Below are 22,342 nucleotides of genomic sequence, written 5' to 3' on the forward strand. Positions count from 1 at the left end.
CCCATGAAACCCACGACTGAGAAGGGGTCACCACTGTCCATGTGACACCTTCCCAGGTTTGCTTGCCAGAAACAGGCAGGCACCCAGGGAATCAGTCCTATTTTCTCTATGCACTTTCTGAACAATCAGTGGCCCAAGGCCACTAGAGATATCATTTGTCACCCCATAAACTCTGCGAAGGAATTCAAAGGAAGCAAACTTGGAGTGCGGAACAATGAGCAGTGAGTCAGCGATGGGCCCGTCCTTAGATCTTCCAGGATGTGAATTTATGAAGCCAGTTCTTAGGGTTTCCTCTGCAAGTAGAGGAAATCCAGTAAATGAGTTCAAAAGTTTTAAAGATATCCTCTCAAATTAAATTATTTCTTCTTCTGTGGAAAGGAGAGAAGAAAAAAGAAAACTCATTCATTCATTCAGTACATATTTATTGAACTACCGGGTACTGTAGTAGATGCCTGAATATAGCAGTGATTATATAGACAAAACACTGCCTCCTAGAACTGACACACTAGTCAAAGAGAAAGACAATAAACAAAGAAACAAACAAGTATAAAACGGAATGTCAGGTAACCATAAGTGACTACGGTACAATTTCTAGACAGGGTGGCTGGGGAAGGGAGATGGGGGGCACTAGCTTCCTGCTCCCAGTGTTACTTTTCTAAATCTAAAGCTCCCCACCTTCCGCCAAAGGGCTTTGTCTTCTTCCGGGAACCCCCACAGGAAAAGCTCTTTGAGCCCCAAAGCAGACCCTTCATATGTGAAGGGACTTTAAATAATCCTCTCTCAAGACAAGAGCTTGGCAAAGAATGCCAGATTGTCTTGCAGCAAAATCTTATTTTTGAATGTCAACAGCAAAATATTACCCCAGTCTGTCTCTTGGCAGCGCCTCAGTAACAAATGATAACCCCCCAAGCAGTTAAATGACTCAGGTGAACTGAGACAAAAGGTAAACTGCATATAAGCACATGAAAAATTTAAAAGCAGGGGGCGCCTGGGTGGCTCAGTTGGTTAAGCGTCTGCCTTCAGCTCAGGTCATGATCCCAGTGTCCTGGGATCAAGCCTGCTTCTCCCTCTGTCTGCTGCTCCCCCAATTGTGCTCTCTCTCTAACAAATAAATAAATAAAATCTTAAAAAAATAAAACAAAACTTTAAAGATATCACACCCTCACAATTGCTAAGCTCCTACTGGGTACCAGACACTATGCTAGGTCTTTGCAGAACAAAGGTAAATAAGATATGGTACCTTCCCTCAATGAAAAATCTAATAGGGTCATCCAGAATAGGGAGAGTTGGGACCACACTGGTGTTTCTCTAGAGGATGGTATGGGCATTTGGGACAGGACAATTTTTTAGTGTGCAGAATCTGCCATCCTACACTTTGTAGGCCACTCAACATTCCTGTTACTTGCTGTCTTAGTTTGCCAGAGCTTCTGTAACAAAATATCACAGACTGGGGTGTTTAAACATCACACATTTATTTCTCACAGTTCTGGAGACTGGAAGTCCAGGACCAAGGTGTCAACAGGTTTGGTTTCTCCTGAGGCCTCTCTCTTTGGCTTGTGGATGGTTGTCTTTCTGCCTTTTCTCAGTGCCTGTGCATCCCTAGTATCTCTTCCTCTTCTTATAAGGAGATCAGTCCTATTGGATTTAGGGCCCCATTCGTATGACCTCATGTAACATGAATTACTTCCCTAAAGGCCCTTAAAGTTCCTTACTATTGTATTGTTTCCAAATACAGTCAAATTGTGGGGTTAGGACTTCATATGTGAAATCTGAGGGGGATACATTCAGTACAGAGTACTTGCCCACTAACTACTGGTAGCATTAATCAAAGGGACCCAAAGATAATCAGAAAGTCCCCACATATTCTCAAATGTGTCCTAGAACTCTAAGACGACTTCCTGTTCTAATGTTCTACAACCTTGAGAATTTACACATTTACTTTAAATACTTACAAAGGCCTGTTTGTCTGTCAATTTTGGCTATCATTTTTTGATGACAGCTAAGATGGTTCTCTGAGAAAAGTGATTTATGAACTGACTCCAGTGGAAATCCAATGCATTTGTTATATCATTAGGTAAAGTTGATAATACCATCTCTCTTTCAGAGCATGCTAGCCCAAAGCAATATGTGACCAGGGACGGGCAGATCAACTCAAAGCTGTAATTTATATATTGCCTGCCTAGATGGAATACATTTTTCACAAATGAATATCATAAAAATCAGTCACATTCTGTTCTGAGATCTAATGTAAGAAGATTTAATGAGAAATTTAGAGGGAAGAAGAGACGCAGGGGAACTGAAAGATGAGTTCTAGATAAAAGAAAATACAGGGGCGCCTCAGTGGCTCTGTCGGTTAAGCATCTGACTCTTGATTTCAGTTCAGGTCATGATCTCAGGTTTGTGAGATCGAGCCCCACATCAGGCTCCACGCTCAGTGCAGAGTCTGCTTGGGATTCTCTTTCTCCCTCTCCCACTGCCCCTCAACCCCTCAAATAAATAAAATATTTAAAAGAAAAGACAGGGCGCCTGGGTGGCTCAGTCGTTAAGCGTCTGCCTTCGGCTCGGGTCATGATCCCAGGGTCCTGGGATCGAGTCCCACATCGACTCCCTGCTCTGCGGGAAGCCTGCTTCTCCCTCTCCCACTCCCCCTGCTTGTGTTCCTGCTCTCGCTATGTGTCTCTCTGTCAAAAAAATAAATTAAAAAAAAAAAACAAGTAAAAGAAAAGACAAAAATAGAGCATGACCCCCCTGTCAAGCTGCAGTTATGATATGAAACACATTAACCAGGAAGTCTTTTTGCATGTGATTTTCATATTAATACTAGCCCCATGTACTGAGTAGTTACAGGGACAAGCATAGTAATATGAACCTTCCATACATGCTATCATTTGACTTAATATTGTTGAAAGGCAATTAAAATTTATAGATATTTCCACAACTCTTCATTTTTCCTCAACACCCCTACCAAACCTCAAATTTCCAAAGTTCCTGTATAATTTGAGGCCAGTTTTGTAGGTTTCGCGGGCGCTGTGACTCCAAGAACTAGACCTAGCCCCAAGAACTAGAATTCTTCTCTCTAGCCAGGAATGAGTTCTGCCTAGCCTTGATTTTTCCTTCTGGAGGAAGATTGACTTACTGCAAAGTGGATGCCAAGATGAGGACATTTGAAGACAATGAACCTTAGAGAAAATCTGTGGCCAAGGAGAAGTGACCCCTAAAATCCTGGAGAGTGGTATTTGGCATGTGGGACAATAGTCTCTCTTCCTCTGTGCTAATTAATTACAAATGGTTCACATTAGAGAGAAGCCATAATCCCTCATAATCCTCCATTACACCCAGGTTTATTCTGGTTAAACCTAATTGGTACAAATATCACTTTGTGTTTGCGTCAAGACTCCAAGATTATACAGGATTCAGTCACTCTGCAGTCACTTAGATTTTGCGACAATCCCTCCAAACAGCTGCCTCTGGGGCCACCTGCTGACACAGTTTAGAATTGTGAGCATTTTCTAGGACTAAGGAAAGAGCCCTCCCACGCTATTATGAGAGAGGCACCATCTAGGCTCCGCTCTGTTGATCTCCTTGCCTTGCTGTAGCACCAGAATCCAATCATCCTGGACATTTCTTTCCCCTCCCAACCTCCACACCCAGCCACTCACACACCTTCAAAAAAGATGTTAGGATCTCCTCAGTATCAGTTTCAACCCAAGCAATCCTCTGCGTTGGGGATGGATGGCTCTTGGACTCCTGATACCTTTGGTGCTCTGTGCCAGTCCATACTTTCTCGCTCAGCCAAGTTTCTGCTCTGTTGGACTGCACCCTGGAGGTGTTGAATCAGTCACAAGGTTCCATGGATTAATGATTGTTGCAGTAGCAATTTTCTGTATGCCCCGCCCCCCGCCCAAGTAATAGAGGGAGAATTGGAAAGGGGGGATGATGAAGAGAAGAAAAGGAGCTAGAGATCTGCTGAAAGCACCAGAAAGCCCACCACTGAAAGTCATCAAAATAACCCTCAGAACTCTGGGGAAGGTGGGTATCACCTGAGGCTTGGGGAAATCCAAATTTCTTTGTAAAGGGTCGTAAATCTTATACGTGAGGCAAAGAATGTGCTGATTAGGACATCACAGGGCTGCTCACCACATGGCTCTGCCCCACCCGCCAATTAGGGATGCCACCATTCTAACCCCCTTCTCTTTTGAAATGCAAATATCCCTGCAAAGAATAAAACCAGATAACTGACAATTTTGTGCAAGCTGTTATGGTCACATCGTCAGCTCAGTACTGTATCGGTCTGCTCAAGTAACAGAATGCCATCACAAAATGCCACAGGCTGGGGTGGCTTAAACGACACACATTTTCTAATAGGTCTGGAGCCTGGAAGTCAGATCAGGGCTTCAGCATGGTGCGCTTCTGGTGAGAGCTCTCTGCCTGGCTTGTGGACGGCCACCTTCTGACTGTGTCCTCACAAGTGGAGAGACGGAGCAAAATCTTTGTCTACTCTTATAAGGGTACTAATAACCCCATGATAAGGGCCCCACTCTCATGACCACCTCTAAACGTAATTGCCTCCCACAGGCCAAACACCATCACAATGAAGGTTAGGGCTTTGACATATGAATTTTGAGGGGACGTAATTCAGTTTACAGTAAGTACCAAGCCCCTCCCTCTCTGAGACGCGGGAGAATTTTGGGGCGGCTCAATCTATCCCAGTACTGCCCACTTTAGATATTTCTTAAGTGAATAATAAAGTCTTTATGGTTTAAACAACTGCAAGTAAGGTAATCTGTAATGTGAAGCTGAAAACACTCCCAGAGAACCCATATAAAGACAGCTGCAACTGTTATTCTCAGTGACACCGATGCCTGCAAACAGCCAGCCAGGGGCGAGGGCAAAGCTATCCCAACTCCTGCGCAGGGGGGCCCGTCAGGAAGTCAACAGCAGGTGACATAAATATGGGTTGAATAAATGCATGAAAGAATAAAAGAAACAAGGGAAATGGAAGAAGGAATGAAAGGACTTGATGAATTTTTCCAGCTTCACAATAGGATATACCCCCATTGCCTTCCAGAACTTGCAGCTAGGAGTTTATTAAGCATTCAATATCCATTGACTCCTACTATGTCCTATGTGCTTGGGATGTAAGAATGAGACAGGATTCTGTGCTCAGCTCACCTGCTATATCTAGATATCTACACAGCCTACTATAATATAAGATGATCTGAGGGCAAATTCACTCATTTATTCATTCTTGAATCCAGTCTCAGATGTGGAAGGGAGGGCAAGAACTCAGGCCTGAGCAGAAGGAAAGGTTTGCCTAGGACTGGGGGGCGCTGACCACAGCTTCTCCTACCCACCCCACCGAGAACTTAGGAGCTAAAATTGTTCGTAAGATTTGTCTGCTTTGGGTGCAAAGATCCAGGCATTTATGCTTCTGCCTTGATCAGTCACTGTTGTGGGCTGCCCAGGAAGAGTGTGACTTTGGGAGAGGCTGTTCTCTACAACTGAGGCAATCCCTGAGGGGGGCTGACAGCTGAGAGCTCTCTGCTCATAGCACTCCCAGAAGTTGGGCAACCAGCCTTCTCTATTTATTTATTTTGGGGGGGGGGGCGGAGCGAGAGATAAGGCAGAGGGAGAGGGAAAGAGAGAATCTTAAACAAGCTCCACGCTGGGCTCAATCTCATGACCTTGAGATCATGACCTGAGCTGAAATCAAGAGTCGGACGCTTAACTGACTGAGCCACCCAGGCACCCCAACAAGTCTTTTCTTAAAAGGGAATCTGAGTGACACATTTCTGTGTCCATCAGTCATGGACTATGGGGCCTGACTTCTCTGCCCTATTTCCTACCATTGTTCATCTCATTTATTTTGCCCCTTACTGTTTCTTGAGCATGTCAAGAATCTCAAGGTCTTTTCCCTTATTGTTCCTCTGTCTTAATTGTTCTTCCCTTAGATAACTGGATGGTTCTTACTTTCTCTTCCTTCAGATTTCCACTGAAATATCTCTTTATCTGAGAGAACATTCATCACCAGCTTAACCAAAATAGTAGACCTTCCTCAGCATGAGAGAGAGAGACAGAAATAGATATAGATATATAGATAAATAGACGTGGTTGTGTTGCTCATTGATGGTCTCCCCCACACTATTTTGTGTACTGTTACATCCTCAGTGCCTGAGAATATATAATAACGGGCACATAAGAGGTTCTCAACAAATATTTGTTAGAGTCAGACACTGTGCTAGGTTCTAAAATAGAGTGGTGAGCAAAAACAGGGACGAACTCTGCCTTCATGGAGCTTGACATTTGTTTGGGAAGGCAAAATAAAATAACAATCATGCAAATAAAAATAAAGTTGCAGTCATAAGTTAGGCTACTTTTGTGGAGAGAAACGTGGTGCTAGAAGAGCACATAACAGGGATTTGACCCTGTCAGGAAGGGTGTGGAAAGCTTTTGTGAGGAAGTGATGTATGAGCTGAAATCTAAAGGATGAACAGGCTTTGACTAGGTGAAGAAAGGTGACAGATTCAAATTTATCTATGGAAGAGATCACTCTGGACTCAGTGAGGAGATTGGATGAGAAGGGGCAATGATGGTCATCTGTAGGATTGTTAGTGTGCTCCTGAAATCCTTCAGGTGAGGGTGATAGTTGTCTGAATTTACGGTGGCGCAGGTGGTTGGGAGAAGTATCTGGATTTGAGAATCCTGTGTGAAGTACACAGCAGATGAGGCTTATGGATTGTATACGGGAGGTGAGGGAAAAGGGAGGTGACAAAAAGGACTTCTGGGCCTCTGCAGAACTGAATGGATGGTTGGGAGAGAATATTGGAAGAGGAACAGGTTTATTTTGTGTTTGTATGTCTATATGGGAGAAGAAAGTGAGAAACAGATTTTCACTTTTGACATTTTGGTTTTGAGGTGTTACTGAGACCTCTAAGATGAGACGTCAAGTAGACCATTGGTGATAAGAGTGAAGAGCTCAGAAATGTAGCCTGGGCTGGAGATATAAAATTTGTGAGTCGTCTGCACAGATGGTATTTTAAAATGTGGAAGTGAATGAGGTTGCCCAGACAGAGGACATTTCAGGATAAGAGAGAGGTCCTGGGGTGGCATTAAGGAATGTCAACATTTAGAGAAGACTGGGCTTGCAAAGGAGACTATCAGGACTGCTAAAGATGTCAGAGGACAATGAGGATAATGTGGTGTCTAAAAGAGTGTTTCTATCATCAGCTTATACAAGATACACCAATATCTTGGGGCGCTTGGGTGGCTCAGTTGGTTGACCTGTGAACTCGATTTTGGCTGAGGTCATGATCTCAGGCTCCTGGGAATGAGCCCCAAGTTGGGCTCCATACTCAGCGGGGAGTCTGCTTCTCTTCTTCTTCCTCTGCCCCTTTACCCCTTGTTCATGTGCACTCACTCTCTCAAATAAATAAAATAAATCTTTAAAAAATTATACTGATGTCTTATGTTCATGTTGTTTTCTGAAAGTCCTCATTTATTTTAGTGATAATATAATCTAGGGCAAAAGATAACTAAAGATTAACAAGGCTCTGTTAAAAGGAAAGTGTTTCTAGAAGAGGAATTCTCGGCAGTCTCAAAACTCCTGAAAGAGGCCTTAGGACTGAAAAACACCAACACAGAGGTCAATGGTGATCTCAGTGATTTACTGCTTTTGCTGCAGAAGAAACGAGTTAAAACGTCAGCGGGAAGCCATAAAATGGAAACACTGTGAGAGGGTAAATCAATCAATCAATCAATCAATCAATCAATCCAAAGAACTATTTTGGGATGGAAGTGGTAGAATTGAGAGGTTAGTTGTTAGTGTAAGGATTCCAAGAAGGTGGGAAGGAAAGTGAGTACCAGTAAAGGGCTCCTTTTAAATGCGGACCAATCCTCCGTTGTAACAGGAGGGAAGAGAGAGACATAAGTAGATTTGTAGGCTTGATGTGGGGGAGACGAAGGGATTGCCTTCCATTTTCTCTGTAATGAAAGACCAGAGTTTCAGTGCTTCTCTGGGTCTTATTAATAACGGCGCCTTGTTAACGAATTGTTTTGTGCGTGGGTGGATGCCTCAGCTGCTCCACTGTTTCGCAGATAGCTAAATATACATCCCTGTTCACAGCGGTGGCAACGGAAACAACAGGAGCTTAGTAAATGCTCGGTTCATTTTTTTGTACTGATGATGATAAAGCCGAGGATGCCCTGATGGCAAGGGAAAGTATTCGCTCCAGTCGGGCCCCTTTTATAAGGCGCCTGACAAGTGTGACGAGTGAGGATCAAGTGGACAGACCACAGGCAGCGCGAGGGAAGGAAATCCACCAGCGCGCCCCTTCTGGTCCGGGACCCTAAGGGTTAAGACCAACGAGACCTGGCCATCCCTGCTTCCTAGAGAGGCTCTAGGCTTCCTAGAGAGGCTCTGCAGCGGGGCTTGGGTGACTTCCTGTTTCTGCCTTCCGGGCTGGAGAGTTAGGACCTTGGGTTGGTGGGGTCAGAAGGAGCTAGGCTCCTTGCTCCGGGACGGCGGGGTCTGCGGGGGTGCTGGGCGCCTCGTGTGTGGCCCCCGGAACAGTGAGTTCCTTCTCGGGGGGAAGGGAGCCAAGGGCTACGGGCTGGAAGAGTGGCCACCGCACCACCCAGGTTGCAGTGTGCCCGGAGAGGGATCCCGCGGCTGCGAGGGGCCGGGGCCCAGGATCTCCCGCCGCCCCGGCCGTCGCGCTGCCCTCGCCTCCCTCGCCTGGCGGGTCCCTTAAAGGACTTGTCGGCTGGAGACGATCTGGCCTCCTGGAACTTCACCCCGCAGCGCACCCGGCCTCTGCCCCCTGCCAGCGGTTCTTAAAGCTAAGCTTCAGGCAGTGCCTTTCCTTTGGAAGACTTTCTAATCCAAAGCACGGCCCCATCCTAAGCACCTCTGCTCTAGGACAGCGAAAACAGCCCATCTCTGTGGAGTGACATCTAAGGGACAGCCTTGTAATACCATTTATGGCCTGAGTTTGCTACCGTTTTGCTGAGCCAGTGTTCCTGAGAGCCCCCTACTACCAAAATTAATAGTTTCTTAGCAGGGAAAGTGCTGCACGGGTCTCTGTTACCCGGACTTTTACTTCGTTTGTAAAGACTTTGATGGAAATAGATAACTCAGCAAAACCTATTACTCCATATGAACAATTTCCTTTTTTACCCTTTTAGGTGTGTGGGTTCCCCCCGCCTCAAACGTTAGGGCTATTTGTAATTTAGACTAGTTTCACCTTTTCCTGTAACAAATCCCTAGTTGCTGAGGGTGTTTCGGGAATACCAGCTTCGTTTGGTATCCCGTCTATAGATATAAATCTTTTTTTTTTTAATCCAGCTAATATTTTCCAAAATAAAGGCCCTCTTTGAGATTCATTTGCAGTTTGGGGTTATGCCCAGCTCTGCCTCCTGTTCTGGTTTACTGTAATAGATAAGAGTGTGAAAGTCAGTATCCAAACAGGCTTGGGACTGAATTCTGCTCTACTGCTTTCTGGTTTTGTGACCTTGGGAAAGTTTCTTAGTGTCTTTTTTGTTCATCTCTAATAACATGCTGGTAACTGTTTATAGATCTCCAAGGGCTATTGTGAAAATTAAATGAGAAATATTATGTGTAAAGTATTTAGCTCACTTCCTGGCACATAATAGGCAGTGATAAGGTGAAAATTACACATTTTTTATACTCCCCCCAAAACAAAGTTTTCCATGTGTGCCTTTGTACATCCTTATTTTAGGCTCTTGTTTTTCCTGAATAATGTTCTTTATATCCTGAAATGGATTGCAAATCCATATATACCTGCCTTCCAGTGATAGATCAGTCCCTTAAAGTAGGTCAAGAATCATAGTTGACTCCAGAAGATAAAGTTTAGGCTAAAAGGAATATTGTGATTATGATAGATTGAGAAAGTAAGAGGCAAGGAAGAGTTCCCTCATTAGCTTCCTTTTTATCTTTAGAGGTTATTGGCTATAATTATTCTAGCCCTGCTTCGTCCTATTTTTTCTTTCTTTCTTTTTTTCCTGATTATATAAATTCTAACTTTATTTTGAGATTGAACTTCGAATGTTTCATCCTTCTGTCAAGCGCCAGCATATTCTTTCTGAACAGAGTGCTTTCTCTTTAGCTGCTTCTTACACCTGCATATCCATTTTTTGAAGTCTTGTTATTGTTGCCTCTTCCAAAAAAACCTTCATGTTTTCAATTAAAAGTGTTTTTAAACTCTGAGTGGACAATGAGTATTAGTATTCATTCTGTTTTTGAAGCTTGATCCTCTGACTTTAATATGAAGATTTAATTTTTTTATTGGCATTTCCTTAGAAAAAGTAAATTGGGTTAACCTTAATTCAAAACACTTGCATCTGAGATAAGTTTTTTTTTTTTTCCAAACATACTTCTAAAGACCATATTTCTTTTTTTCAGTCTGGTGTGCAGAACATTCTGTGCCTATGGTTATGGTTGTTATGTTGCAATGGTTGGGAAGGAAGGAAAAGTAATACATGTTAGCTGGTGCCTGCAAGCATAACCTGTTTCCTTCCACAGGATTTCTGATCCCTACCCTGGCTGTGACCACTGATGGAGCAAGAGCAAAATACAGAAATAACTAGTGTCTTCAAGGAGAGGGAGAGTTTGAAAAGCCCTTTTACAGGTGAGGGATCAAGAAGAAGATCTGGATCGATTGGAAACTCAATGTAAGATGTGCCATGGAGTGCTGTAGACTGTGTAGAAAGAACAGGGCGTTTGAATGGGACAAACTTTAATTTGATTCCTGCTCTGTTGCTTTGTTGCTTACAAGCTATGTTAACTTTTACAACCTCAGTTTTCTCATCTTTAGGAAAAATGAGTATCTGTCTCATATTTCTTAGGTTTAATGAGATACTATATGCCAAGCTATTGTTCTTTATAAATAGTAGGTATCATTGTTATTTCTGTATTTTCTCAGATTTTAACTAAAGTATCATCAAGTTTTCACCTTAGAATGTGTCTTATTCAGGTTCTCCCCTACTCAGATCCCCTTTTTTCTTTTAAGTCTTCTAGAATAAAGTTTAATGAAGTTTTTAGATCAATAAACCCCCTTGGTAATTGCTGACAGCTGTTCAAATTCCTCATTAGTGTTGTTACTGTGCACAAAAAAATTCACCTGCTTCTCATGAACACTTAGAGTAGAAAAACTAAAACCTGCTTTAAACACTTTAAAAGAATTATGAGGTTTTACTTTCTTATTATTTCCCTTCCCCTGCAATTCAGAATTTCCTTCCCCTGGTAGAGATTAGGGCATATGTTTAGAATATTTGTTTATTCTTACAGGAGATGAAAGTAAGAATAATTTGGAAACTGCTCAACACAATAATTCCAAGGCAGAGAAAGAGAGAGCCTCAAAATGGTCTAAAAGAGATGGCCCCCAAAAATGTAAGCATGAGGGTACAAAAGAAATTCCATTGACATGGTCCCAAGGAGATGAGATCTGGTGTAATGATTCCTATGAGAATGATGGCAAGTCAGAGAATCAGGGAAATTCTACAGGAAAAGATGAAAAACCCAATCACTGGAGTTGGGACCCAGGGGAGCACTGCAGTGTCTCTGTCCGGCAGAATTCGATCTTCAGAGACAAACCCTACAAATGTTCTGAATGTTGGAAAAGCTTCAATAACAGTTCTCATTTGCGTATTCACCAGAGGACCCACTCAGGAGAAAAACCTTATAAATGCTCTGAGTGTGGGAAATGCTTCAGTAACAGCTCTCATCTGATTCAACATCTGAGAACACACACAGGAGAGAAGCCCTACCAGTGTGGTGAATGTGGGAAAAGCTTCAGCAATACCTCCCATCTCATTATCCATGAGAGGACTCACACGGGAGAGAAACCCTATAAATGTCCTGAGTGTGGGAAGAGCTTTAGTAGCAGCTCCCACCTGATTCAGCACCACAGATCACATACCGGTGAAAAACCATATGAATGTCCTGTTTGTGGGAAATGCTTCAGCCACAGTTATGTCCTAATAGAACATCAGAGGATTCACACCGGAGAAAAACCTTATAAGTGCCCTGACTGTGGAAAGAGTTTCAGTCAGAGTTCTAGCCTGATTCGCCACCAGCGGACCCACACAGGTGAGAAGCCCTACAAATGTCTTGAGTGTGGAAAAAGCTTTGGTTGTAATTCGACCCTAATAAAGCATCAGAGAATTCATACGGGAGAGAAACCCTATCAGTGTACAGAATGTGGGAAGAGTTTCAGTCGAAGTTCAAACCTGATTACGCACCGGAAAACCCACACAGGAGAAAAGCCCTATGAAAGTTCCGAATATGAGGAAAGCTTGAGTCAGAACTGCAGTGTGATAGAAGAATGCAGACTCCAGCCAGGGGAGAAACCATACAAATGTTGTGAATGCGGAAAGCGTTTTGGTCTCAGCTCCCATCTCATTAGACATCAGAGAACACATACAGGAGAAAAACCTTACCGGTGTTCGGAGTGTTGGAAAACTTTCAGCCAGAGTTCCACCCTGGTGATTCACCAAAGGACGCACACAGGAGAGAGACCTTATAAGTGTCCTGACTGCGGCGAGTGCTTTAGTCAGAGCTTTAATCTTATCAGGCACCGGCGGACTCATATGGGAGAAAAACCTTTCAAATGCACGGACTGTGAGAAATGCTTCAGCAGAAGTGCCTATCTCAATCAGCATCGGAAAATTCACACAGAAAAGTCTTTCGAGTCTCCCGAAGTTGAAGATTTTCCTCATGGGTGGACTTGGAAAAACTGTCCAGCGGAAATGGCCCTCATCTCTTCTTTTTCGGTCCCAAATCCATCTTCTTCTTGAGTCCCAAAGCCTGTTTATTTATTTATTTATTTATTTATTTATTTTCCTTTTCTTACTGGGACATTACAATGAAGGTGTTGCTACAAAGTTTTTTGGTGTGTTTGCCATAATGTTTGGAAAAAGTCAACCTCCCAGGTTAGAGGATGGGAAGGCCCCAATCCCCAGCTCATTACATCTGCCCAGTGAGAGAGGCTGCCAGTGATGGAGAAGAAATGTTTTTTTGATTAAGGTAAGATTGGAATAGCTTCAAAGGCAAACATAAAGAGAAATCTTGGGAATAAGGACATCTGAGAGCTTGAAGCTGAGCTAGCCATTGAATTTCCCTATTTCCTCTTGCCTGATTGGGTGGCAATAATTCATTACTGGCCTCAGGGATTTATCCAGAGAAAGATTCTTTTTGAATAAATAATGTGATTTCCTGGCTGTTTTGGTGGCTCCTAAGAAAGAAAAGACTCACTTTTTGAAATGCATTTTTATTTGCTGAAAATTAACTTTTGTAGTGTTTAGAACTATATTGTCTAATAAAATAGCCACTAGCCACTTGTAGCTATTTAAGTAAATTTATATTGAGATGAAATGAAATTTAAAAATAGTCTTTTTCCCTCGATTTTCTCATTACACAACTGCTGGTCAGATCAGATGTGGGGTTCTTTTTCTTTTTCTATGATTAAACCCCTGAGTCTGAGCCAATGTGCAGGGATGGTTTGCCATTGGAGACCAAGACTCCTTAGTTCCAGTCTTGACAGTTTTCTTTTGCCCTCCTGACTTACAGGGTGTGTGGATCCTCCCTGTTTGTCCAATGGGAATGATGCTTTGTAAAGTATTAAGTTATTTCCTGTGCTCCTAGCCCCTATTTTTTCCTGCCAGTGCAAGGAGTAGATGTGTAGGAAGGTCAAGACTCCTGAATTGCTCAGGGTTTCTTGTCTCATTTTTGGATTCGAAATATATTTTATGAAGACCATGTAGAGATACAAATTAGGAATGTGGAGCCAGAAAGGACCAATTAGACCTGCTGCAAAGGGCTGTAGCTGGTAGATCACAGAATTGCATGGGGAATATTTCTTCTTTCATGATCATACTATGCCTGATACTGGTTAGGCAATTAAGCTGTTTCGTATTGTTATAGGATTCAAAATTTAACCAAAAGTTAACAAAAGACTTACGAAGCATTTGGGGTGATTTACTGCTTTTAAAAAAGGGGAGAACATAATTGGGTATCATTGGCTTTTATGTGACCCGCACCTAAGCATCTTTTTACCTTTGTATGTTAGGTAGGATTGTGCAAATTGTCTTCGACTGTAATATCTGGGGACAAGTGTTGGCAGTATTTTTTTTTTTTTTTAAAGATTTTATTTATTTATTTGACAGAAAGAGACATAGCGAGAGCAGGAACACAAGCAGGGGGAGTGGGAGAGGGAGAAGCAGGCTTCCCGCGGAGCAGGGAGCCCGATGTGGGGCTCGATCCCAGGACCCTGGGATCATGACCTGAGCCGAAGGCAGACGCTTAACGACTGAGCCACCCAGGCGCCCAGCAGTATTTTTTACCACAGACAACTAAGAGTTTGATTAATGTTTGATAATTAAATTTGGGCATTTGCTATCAAGGCCGAAATTCAGTTGCAAGGCAGGAGCTGTTGGGTGGTGCACCATCGTCAATCACATTATATGTCGCAGGTAACCACTCTAAACCTGCTTCATCATCTGTGAAGCCGAGAGACTGCCTGCCTCGTGGGGTTTCTGTAAGGATTAAATAAATGTTTGCAAAGCAGCTAGCAGCTAGTGCTTACAATATAACAAGGTCTAAATACATGGTAATGGGTTATTATTGATTGAAATAAATTGAAAACTGACCTCCCCACATTTGTAGAAGAAGCAGTGCAACCCCAACTTCTCCTACATGTGAATTCTTTATGACCAACCTCGGGAACCCTGAGGAATAAGGTTTTGTAAAAGCACAAGACTATATATCGTGTTTCAAGTTTGCAGAACTTTTGAAAACCCTTTTGATTCGGCTTATTGAATTTTTTTGTTCTTGAAACAAAGGGGTTCAGTTTAAGTCCGGAAAGAACAAAACTGCAAGTTCAATTTCAGCTAATTCCCGTCTGAAGAGATTAACAGCAGGTACAGTTTATGTCCTATCAGCATCACCTACTGTTTTATGACTGCCCACGATTACATAAAACCTGTTTCACAAACCTCAATGTCTATAGAATCATAGATGATCACATTTTAGATGGGCTAAGATGGGCTCCATGAGTAAAACAATTTAGCAAGAATCATTGTCTCTTTAGACTGAAAACTAGGAAAACAGAAGAGATGTGTCACTTACGAGGAGAACATAATAGTAAATCTAATCATATTTGATGCTTTTGCCTCAATTTCATTAATCGGCAAGTAGGTATTTTTTATTTAGCTCCCCAAGAAGTAAATATTCTGTATTCTTTATTTTTCTTGCCAGCACAAAGAATATATAAAGCATTCCTTTTTTTTTTTTTTAATTTTTTTTATTTGACAGAGAGAGACACAGCGAGAGAGGGAATACAAGCAGGGGGAGTGGGAGAGGGAGAAGCAGGCTCCCCGCAGAGCAGGGAGCCTGATGCGGGGCTCGATCCCAGGACCCTGGGATCATGACCTGAGCCGAAGGCAGACGCTTAACGACTGAGCCACCCAGGCGCCCCCTTTTTTTTTTTTTTACTTGCCACACATAATATGATTGGTGATGGTGCACCACCCCAATAGCTCCTGCCTTGCAACTGAATTTCGGCCTTTATTTATTTGAGAGAGAGAGAGAGAAAGGGAGAGGGAGCACGAGCTGGGGGAGGGGTAGAGGGAGAAGCAGACTCCCCTCTGAGCAGGGAGCCCGATGCGGAGCTCGATCCCAGGCCCCTGGGATCATGACGTGCGCCGAAGGCAGCTGCTTAACCAACTGAGCCACCGAGGTGCCCCAATAAAGCATTCTTATTTCAGTGATTTGTTTCATAGTTTCATTTTAACTGAAGGGAAGACGACGACTACTCATTTTTTCTTACTCAAAGAAGGGGCTTATATTTTTTTCCCTACAGTGGAATGAGGAAATCCATGTTAATGCTTATACTCACAAATGTGGTGGGGAATTCACTCCCTAGCTGCCATATAGTCTACCATAAAGTGTGCAAACAGTAAGTCTCTTATCATAGTACCCGAGGTGAAGGTTTGCTCCCATCATTCCGGGTCATCCAAGTTGGATCTCCAAATGAGCCTTCTCCTTAGTGCTGTACAAACTTCCTCATTGAGGGTGAGAGGTAGTGGAGTATGGTTTGTGACTTCTGCCTCTCATACATTAATCCAGTGTGTTCATCTTGGCCAGTCTCACTTTCTGAAATCATGGTAGTGACAAAACCGTCATTGCTTCTTGATTCTGTATTTAAGTTTATGTAATTCCTTTCAAGCAGTGTGGTCATTCATTCAACAGAAATTTACCTGATGCCTAATATGTGGTTAGCAGAAGTTCAAATGACCTTGGGAGGGGCAAATGTAAGGATAACTAGTAGGAAAATGTTCAGCTTTTCGGAAGACTACCTTCTCCTTGCCAACTCTTGAGCTATATAACTTACGCTGAACCCTCCATCTTCAAATCTAATAATTTGATAATCCAAGGAGCTAGAAATAACTATATATTAAAATGGCTTAGGTTTGCTCTGTGAAAACACAAGCTTGGTGAAGTTTACACAGTGCTTTGCACATAGTGGTGCTCAGTAGTGACTGAGTGGGTGTCATATGCTTATATATTTTATGCTAATGCCCAAGAGTATGCTTTTCCAGAATATGCCTTCCTGTTAGACTGTCAACTCCTTGAGTGCAGAGAATGGATTTCATTTTTGTAATTCTAATGCCTGACACAAAGCCTGGCATGTGAAGTGTTTATTGGTTTTGGATGAAGGGCATTTGCCAATGGTGAAGTTTACTGGAATAAGCTCTCCAGTCTCAGCGTCCCCCCAGGTGCCTTTAACACCATTATCATCCAGTCCATAGAGGCTGGGCTAGCTTGGAAGTCAAAGTGACTTCCTCTAGGAGGCTGGGTCTATCCTCACACTGACCTCTAGAGGACCCTTAAATGTCCCAATTGTTCAGAATCCTCTGGAGGTAAGACCCTGGGCTTTTGGTTCAGACTGTCCAGGATAGGTTCAAAATATGTTTCAAATTCATGTTTCAATCACTTTGTACTCTGTACTTACCTTATAAGATTTGGTTAGCAGTGAATGAGGTGAGGTGTCTCGCATATTATAGGTGTTAAGAAAATAGTATTTTCCTTCCCTGTCTGCCCTCATCTGCTCATAATTTTGCCAAGGATAGACTCTATGCAGAGAAATGTTTAATCATTTCTTGGATTGATTATTTCTAAGTTTCTAAAATAAAGACATTAATAACCTTATCTCATAGGTTTGTTGTGAGGATCAGTGAGAGAATACATGTAATGTGCTTAGCATTGCTAGTACCTAGTAATCACTCAGTGTTAGCTGATAGACCATTATAAAATGCCTCTCGACAACCAAGGGTCTTTGGATCATCTTTGAAGGTAGCCCCAGAGACTTGGGTGTCCCCTGGGGCCACTAAAATGGTGCAATCCTGTAGTTATTGTTTTCCCCATGATCATGAAGGGGTATGAGTAGGAGGAGGTAGCAAGCTGAGTGTGTAGGCTAATAATGTAGCACATCATTATTATTTTATGGTAGATGTTTAGGCAACTGCTGCCTTTTCTGTTTAAAAGGGACCTTTCCTTTAATTCCCCATCTCTTTTATTTCATTTTGGTTCTCTTTTACCTCTCTTTGGCCCTAACCTTTTCTGCCTTGTCCATCCATATTCTAACCCAAACTTAGGCTTTTTCTACCCTTTATTTTGTCCCCTTTTCTTCCCTTTCCCTCCTTCCCCTCCCAGTGAAGTAGGAATGAAGTCAAGGCTTAGGATGGTCCAAACACTTGGTTATAAAGGTCCAGATGGAAACATGATGCTTGGGAGGACTTCAAGGGCATGTTGCCACTTATAAGCAGAGGTAGCTTATAAGGTAGTGCTAAGACAGCGAGGTTTATGATCTAACATTGCATGACTGGTAAAATCAGTAGATGTTCTAGGACTAGACACAGTGAGGGATGAAGTGGATGCTTTGGTTGAAAAAGGATCATGATTAATTTTGAGCCATGTTACATCATATGGATAAATAGTCAGATTAAAGAAAATACTAGTTGATTAGACTGAACACAGGTGAAAGATTTTCCCCCTTAAAATAATAGCTTTCTTTCTAAACATTAATACTTATTGCTAATTGTAAAATATACAGAGAAGTATAAAGTAGGAAATATGTAAAAGTATGAAGACCAAAATAAAAATGGCCTGTGATCATTTTTTCCAGAGATAACTCACGACGAAAGTTCTGGGATCTTTCCCAATAGCCCTTTTTCTAAGTGTATATCTGAATAAATATTTTTAAAAATTGGATTATACAGAGTGTTTGTGTATGTCTGTATAGAATATTGTGCCTTGATTTTTTTTCTCTAATCTTATGTCATTGCCAGTTTACTTGTTTTAAATGATTATGAGGTTTTTAATGGCTTCATAATAATATACCGAATGATGTACCATAACAACTCAGTTGTTCTGATGGTAGATGTTAATATTGTTTCTAGTTGTTTGCTATTAAAAAGAATGCTATTGTCAACAAGGCTTTTTGGTGGTTTGTGTTCTGTTTTGATATTGTGGTTGCGATCGATCAATTGTTTTTTGTTGGTACACATATTTTAGTGTACATCTCTGTTTCCTTAGAATGAATTCCTAGCAGTGAGATTATTGAGTCAGAGGACATAAAACTTTTTAAAGGCCTGTTACTTAATCTCTTTCCAGAACTGTTTATCAATTTAAATTACCCCAGTGAAAACATCTTTTGGAGGGGTTGGGGGAGGTAAACATGTAATTTGGAGTCAATACATCTAAATGATGGAAACCTCTTTTAAGGCAGCTTGTTCATTCCCCCCCCCCCCCCCTTTTTTAACCCCTCTTTCCCTCTCTTGGGTTAGGATCAGGGGAGAGTCACTTTGGGTTATGTCATCTTAAGGAGCTCCAGGCACAATTCCAGTAGATGGCACTAGAAGCTGCTCTAAGATCCAGGAAGTGATCATGATGCCCAAAGCCTGGAAGTAAGTACTAAGGAAAAATGGTTGGGGAAGGGCTGGCTACTTAGTTCAATACCTCCTGTCACCTGATTCAGAGAACGAAGTGCACCCCAAATCTGGGAGACGAAGGTAAATTCAGGTTTGGCGAGTGGATGAGTATCTTTTTGTTTGTAAAATTGATGTTGTGGTGGGGGCCTGGGTGGCTCAGTCGTTAAGCGTCTGCCTTCGGCTCAGGTCATGATCCCGGAGTCCTGGGATCGAGCCCCGCATCGGGCTCCCTGCTCAGCAGGAGGCCTGCTTCTCCCTCTCCCACTCCCCCTGCTTGTGTTCCCTCTCTCGCTGTCTCTCTCTCTATCAAATAAATAAATAAAATCTTAAAAAAAAAAAAAATTGATGTTGTGGAAAAAGCACATTGGAAGCTTATGAAGATACCAAGTGACACTTCTCAGAAGACTAGAATCCTCATCTTTCCCATCCTACTGCCATCAACAATTCAGTGGAAAACTTGCATTGTCAGCTGTAGGGATCGATGTTTTACTAAGGGGAAAACAACCACACTGTGGGAGGGGGGAAAAGAGATGTAAGGTGTGGTCATTGCCATTATCAGAGGTTATTAATTCTTCCAACCTCAGCTTAAACGTAACTTCCTCTGGGAGGCCTTCCTTGACCCCTTGGTTCGTTTAGATCTTCTTAGCCTCCAGTGCAACATGTCCTTAATTACCTGTATGCTGCTGTCTTCTCCATTAAACTCTGAACCCCTAAGTGACAGGTACTGTGTCTGCTCTGTTCAGTGCTTTACTCCCAACACCAAGCACAGAGCCTGACACAGAGTAGACACTTGATACACATTTATTTCATTGAACTGCATTGGTGTCTATACTCTGGCTTTATGAGCAGTATCCAAGAAGAAAAAGAAAATGAAAACCCAGTTCCAAATTCCAACTAGAATTTGTAAAAGATTACATAAGCACTGAAGGGATGCAGAACAATTAAATGACTGGCATTAAAAGTCTATGGACTGGTGGAATGGTGAGCAAGTAACTCTTGAGGGTTTTGATCTAAAGTGTTACAAACAAAAACATTAATGAAAGAGGAAGTGCTCAGTTTCTACCAAAAAAAGAAAAAAAAGGTGTAAAATGAACAAAGGAAAGTTGACAATTATGAATCGGTGACAGCTATGGCCAAGCGGTGGAGTTACAAAAAGAGATGATTAATCTGGATCTGAAAGAATGGATAATTGAAGAAAGGAGGGCATGGCTTTTCCTTGAATCGAGAATGGTACTTGAAAAGGCACAAGTCCAGTCCTGACATGCCAAATTAGGCCAACAGGGAGAGTAGAGGCGTCACTGGAAGATCAAATGTGCTCTTTGTTTGTTTTAAGGTAACTAGATCTTTGTACGGGGAGGAAAAAAATGCGTTCTAGTCAAACAATCCCAGATTCCTGAACCAGCTTTTCTTTTTCTTTCTTTTTTTAAAAAGATTTATTTATTTCAGAGAGAGAGCGTGAGCACTAGCAGGAGGCGCAGAGGGAGAGAGAATCCCAAGCCGACTCCATGTTGAGCGCAGAGCCCAATGCACGGCTCCGTCTCACAACCATGAGTTCAGGACCAGAGCAGAAACCAAGAGTCAGAGGCTTAAAACAGCGCCACCTGAGCACCCCCTGACCCAGATTTTCTGGGCTTGGATTCAGGCTCTGCTACTTACCAGCTGTGTGATCACTTTTCTGTACATCAGTTTCCTTATCTGTAGAATGGGGTTAAAAACACTACCTTCCTCATAGTGTGATTGTGAGGACAAGATGAGCTAATGTATGAAAAACATTTAGAATGCTGACTATACTGTAAGTATTCGCTCTTGTCATGATTACAAAGTATTTTTTCAAAACAAATCTAAGGGATGCCTGGGTGGCTCAGTCGGTTAAGCGTCTGCCTTCAGCTCAGGTCATGATCCTGGGGTCCTGGGATCAAGCCCCTGCAACCCATTGGGCTCCCTGCTCAGTGGGGGGCCTGCTTCTCCCTCTCCCTCTGCCCCTCCCCCACTTGTATTCTCTCTTGCTCACTCTACTCTTGCTCTCAAATAAATAATCTTTTTAAAGAAACAAATCTGACATGGCACTTTACTAAAAATAATACACTGTGATGAAGTAGAGTTTTGTCAAACAATGGAAGGCTGATTCACTATTATCAAATCTGTTAGTGTAAGATTTCACTACACTAAATTCACTACATGAATAGAATAAATTTATATATTATATTAACAAAATATTAATACATATATCAAATATATATTAACACATTAAATTGTTATATTAAATATATTTTAAATACATTAAATTTCTATATATCCATATATGCTTAAAAAGATTTTATTTTAAAAAATTTAATTGAGAAATTATAAGCAACTATAAGCATCCTAGTCAAGATTGAAACATTAGAAATAATCCTACTAAAATCAGGAATAAGCATGGAAACCTGATATCCCCAGCACTCTTCGGTATTGTGCTTCAGTTCCTCATCAACACAACAAAATGAAAAAAAGAATCAAGAGGCATAAATTTTAGAAAGTGAGCCAATCCTAGGCCGACCTGTGCTCAAATCTACTCCTGAAATACCTCATGCTTTGCTCTGAATCACAGGTGGGCCAATCCCTGCAGGCTGTGTTTCCCAAACTTTCTTTTCAACTGGTGTCCAGCCAACAGTTGAGAGAACACTAGTCAGAGATTGGGCCCCCCAGGGAAGACACAGTACTTCTCCCACTTCCTCTTGGCCTCCTACAGCTTCTCTGGTGGCAGCTATGTCTGCAGCATGCTTCCTGCTCCCCCCAGACAGGTCCACCATGCTTCCTGTTTCTTTGGAGTTACCCTGGTCTCTGAGGTCTCAACACTGCCTGGGCCTGATTACAAAGTATTTTTCATGGACTTACTCTATAGTTTGTTACCTTCTGCCAGTAAGTGGCTGATTTTGTGTCGTATTTCATTGCCTTTGCTTCAGGCCTGAGTGACAAGATTTTTGTTTTTGAAGAGTAGAGCCATGCCAAGATTCAAACATATTTTAGTGATGGTTACCTACTTAAGAAAAAAATCCTCTGATGCTAATTTCAGGTACAGGGTAATCAAGTAACATCCTGGTGATATTGTATTCTCATCTGTAAGAGTCAGCTGCTCAAGCCTTCCATCATTTTAGCAATATAGGAACCAACAAGCAGTTTATTGAGGAATTTATATTTAGGAAAACTATTTCCCACACATTAAATTGAATTTGAATCCTTTTAAACTTGATGTATATTTCAAACAGCCAAATTTGTTGCTACCAGTGAGGATTGTTGTCAGGGAAAGAAAGTTTTGATTTTATAATGGAGGAATGTTAAAGCAGTAATTGATAATTAA

The 22,342-nt window shown here is 42.1% G+C and overlaps 1 protein-coding gene across 2 annotated transcripts; it reads left to right on the forward strand.

Annotated features, from left to right (window-relative positions):
* The first annotated feature begins 8,487 nt into the window (after positions 1-8,487).
* ZNF572 (zinc finger protein 572) lies at positions 8,488-19,122 on the forward strand. Of its 2 annotated transcripts, none has more exons than XM_035011912.1 (3): positions 8,488-8,568; positions 10,541-10,646; positions 11,306-14,154. In XM_035011912.1, exons 2-3 carry the CDS (start codon positions 10,574-10,576, stop codon positions 12,811-12,813), a joined length of 1,581 nt encoding a protein of 526 aa, XP_034867803.1. In that variant the 5' UTR covers positions 8,488-8,568; positions 10,541-10,573; the 3' UTR covers positions 12,814-14,154. The 2 variants fall into 2 exon arrangements, 1 of the variants encoding a protein (XP_034867803.1); XR_004680563.1 differs by adding an exon at positions 18,862-19,122 and having other exon boundaries at positions 8,489-10,646; positions 11,306-13,042.
* The last annotated feature ends 3,220 nt before the right edge of the window (positions 19,123-22,342 follow it).

Source organism: Mirounga leonina, unplaced genomic scaffold (genome assembly GCF_011800145.1).
Source record: "Mirounga leonina isolate KUSES-001 unplaced genomic scaffold, KU_Mleo_1.0 Mir_165, whole genome shotgun sequence".
NCBI lineage: Eukaryota > Metazoa > Chordata > Mammalia > Carnivora > Phocidae > Mirounga > Mirounga leonina.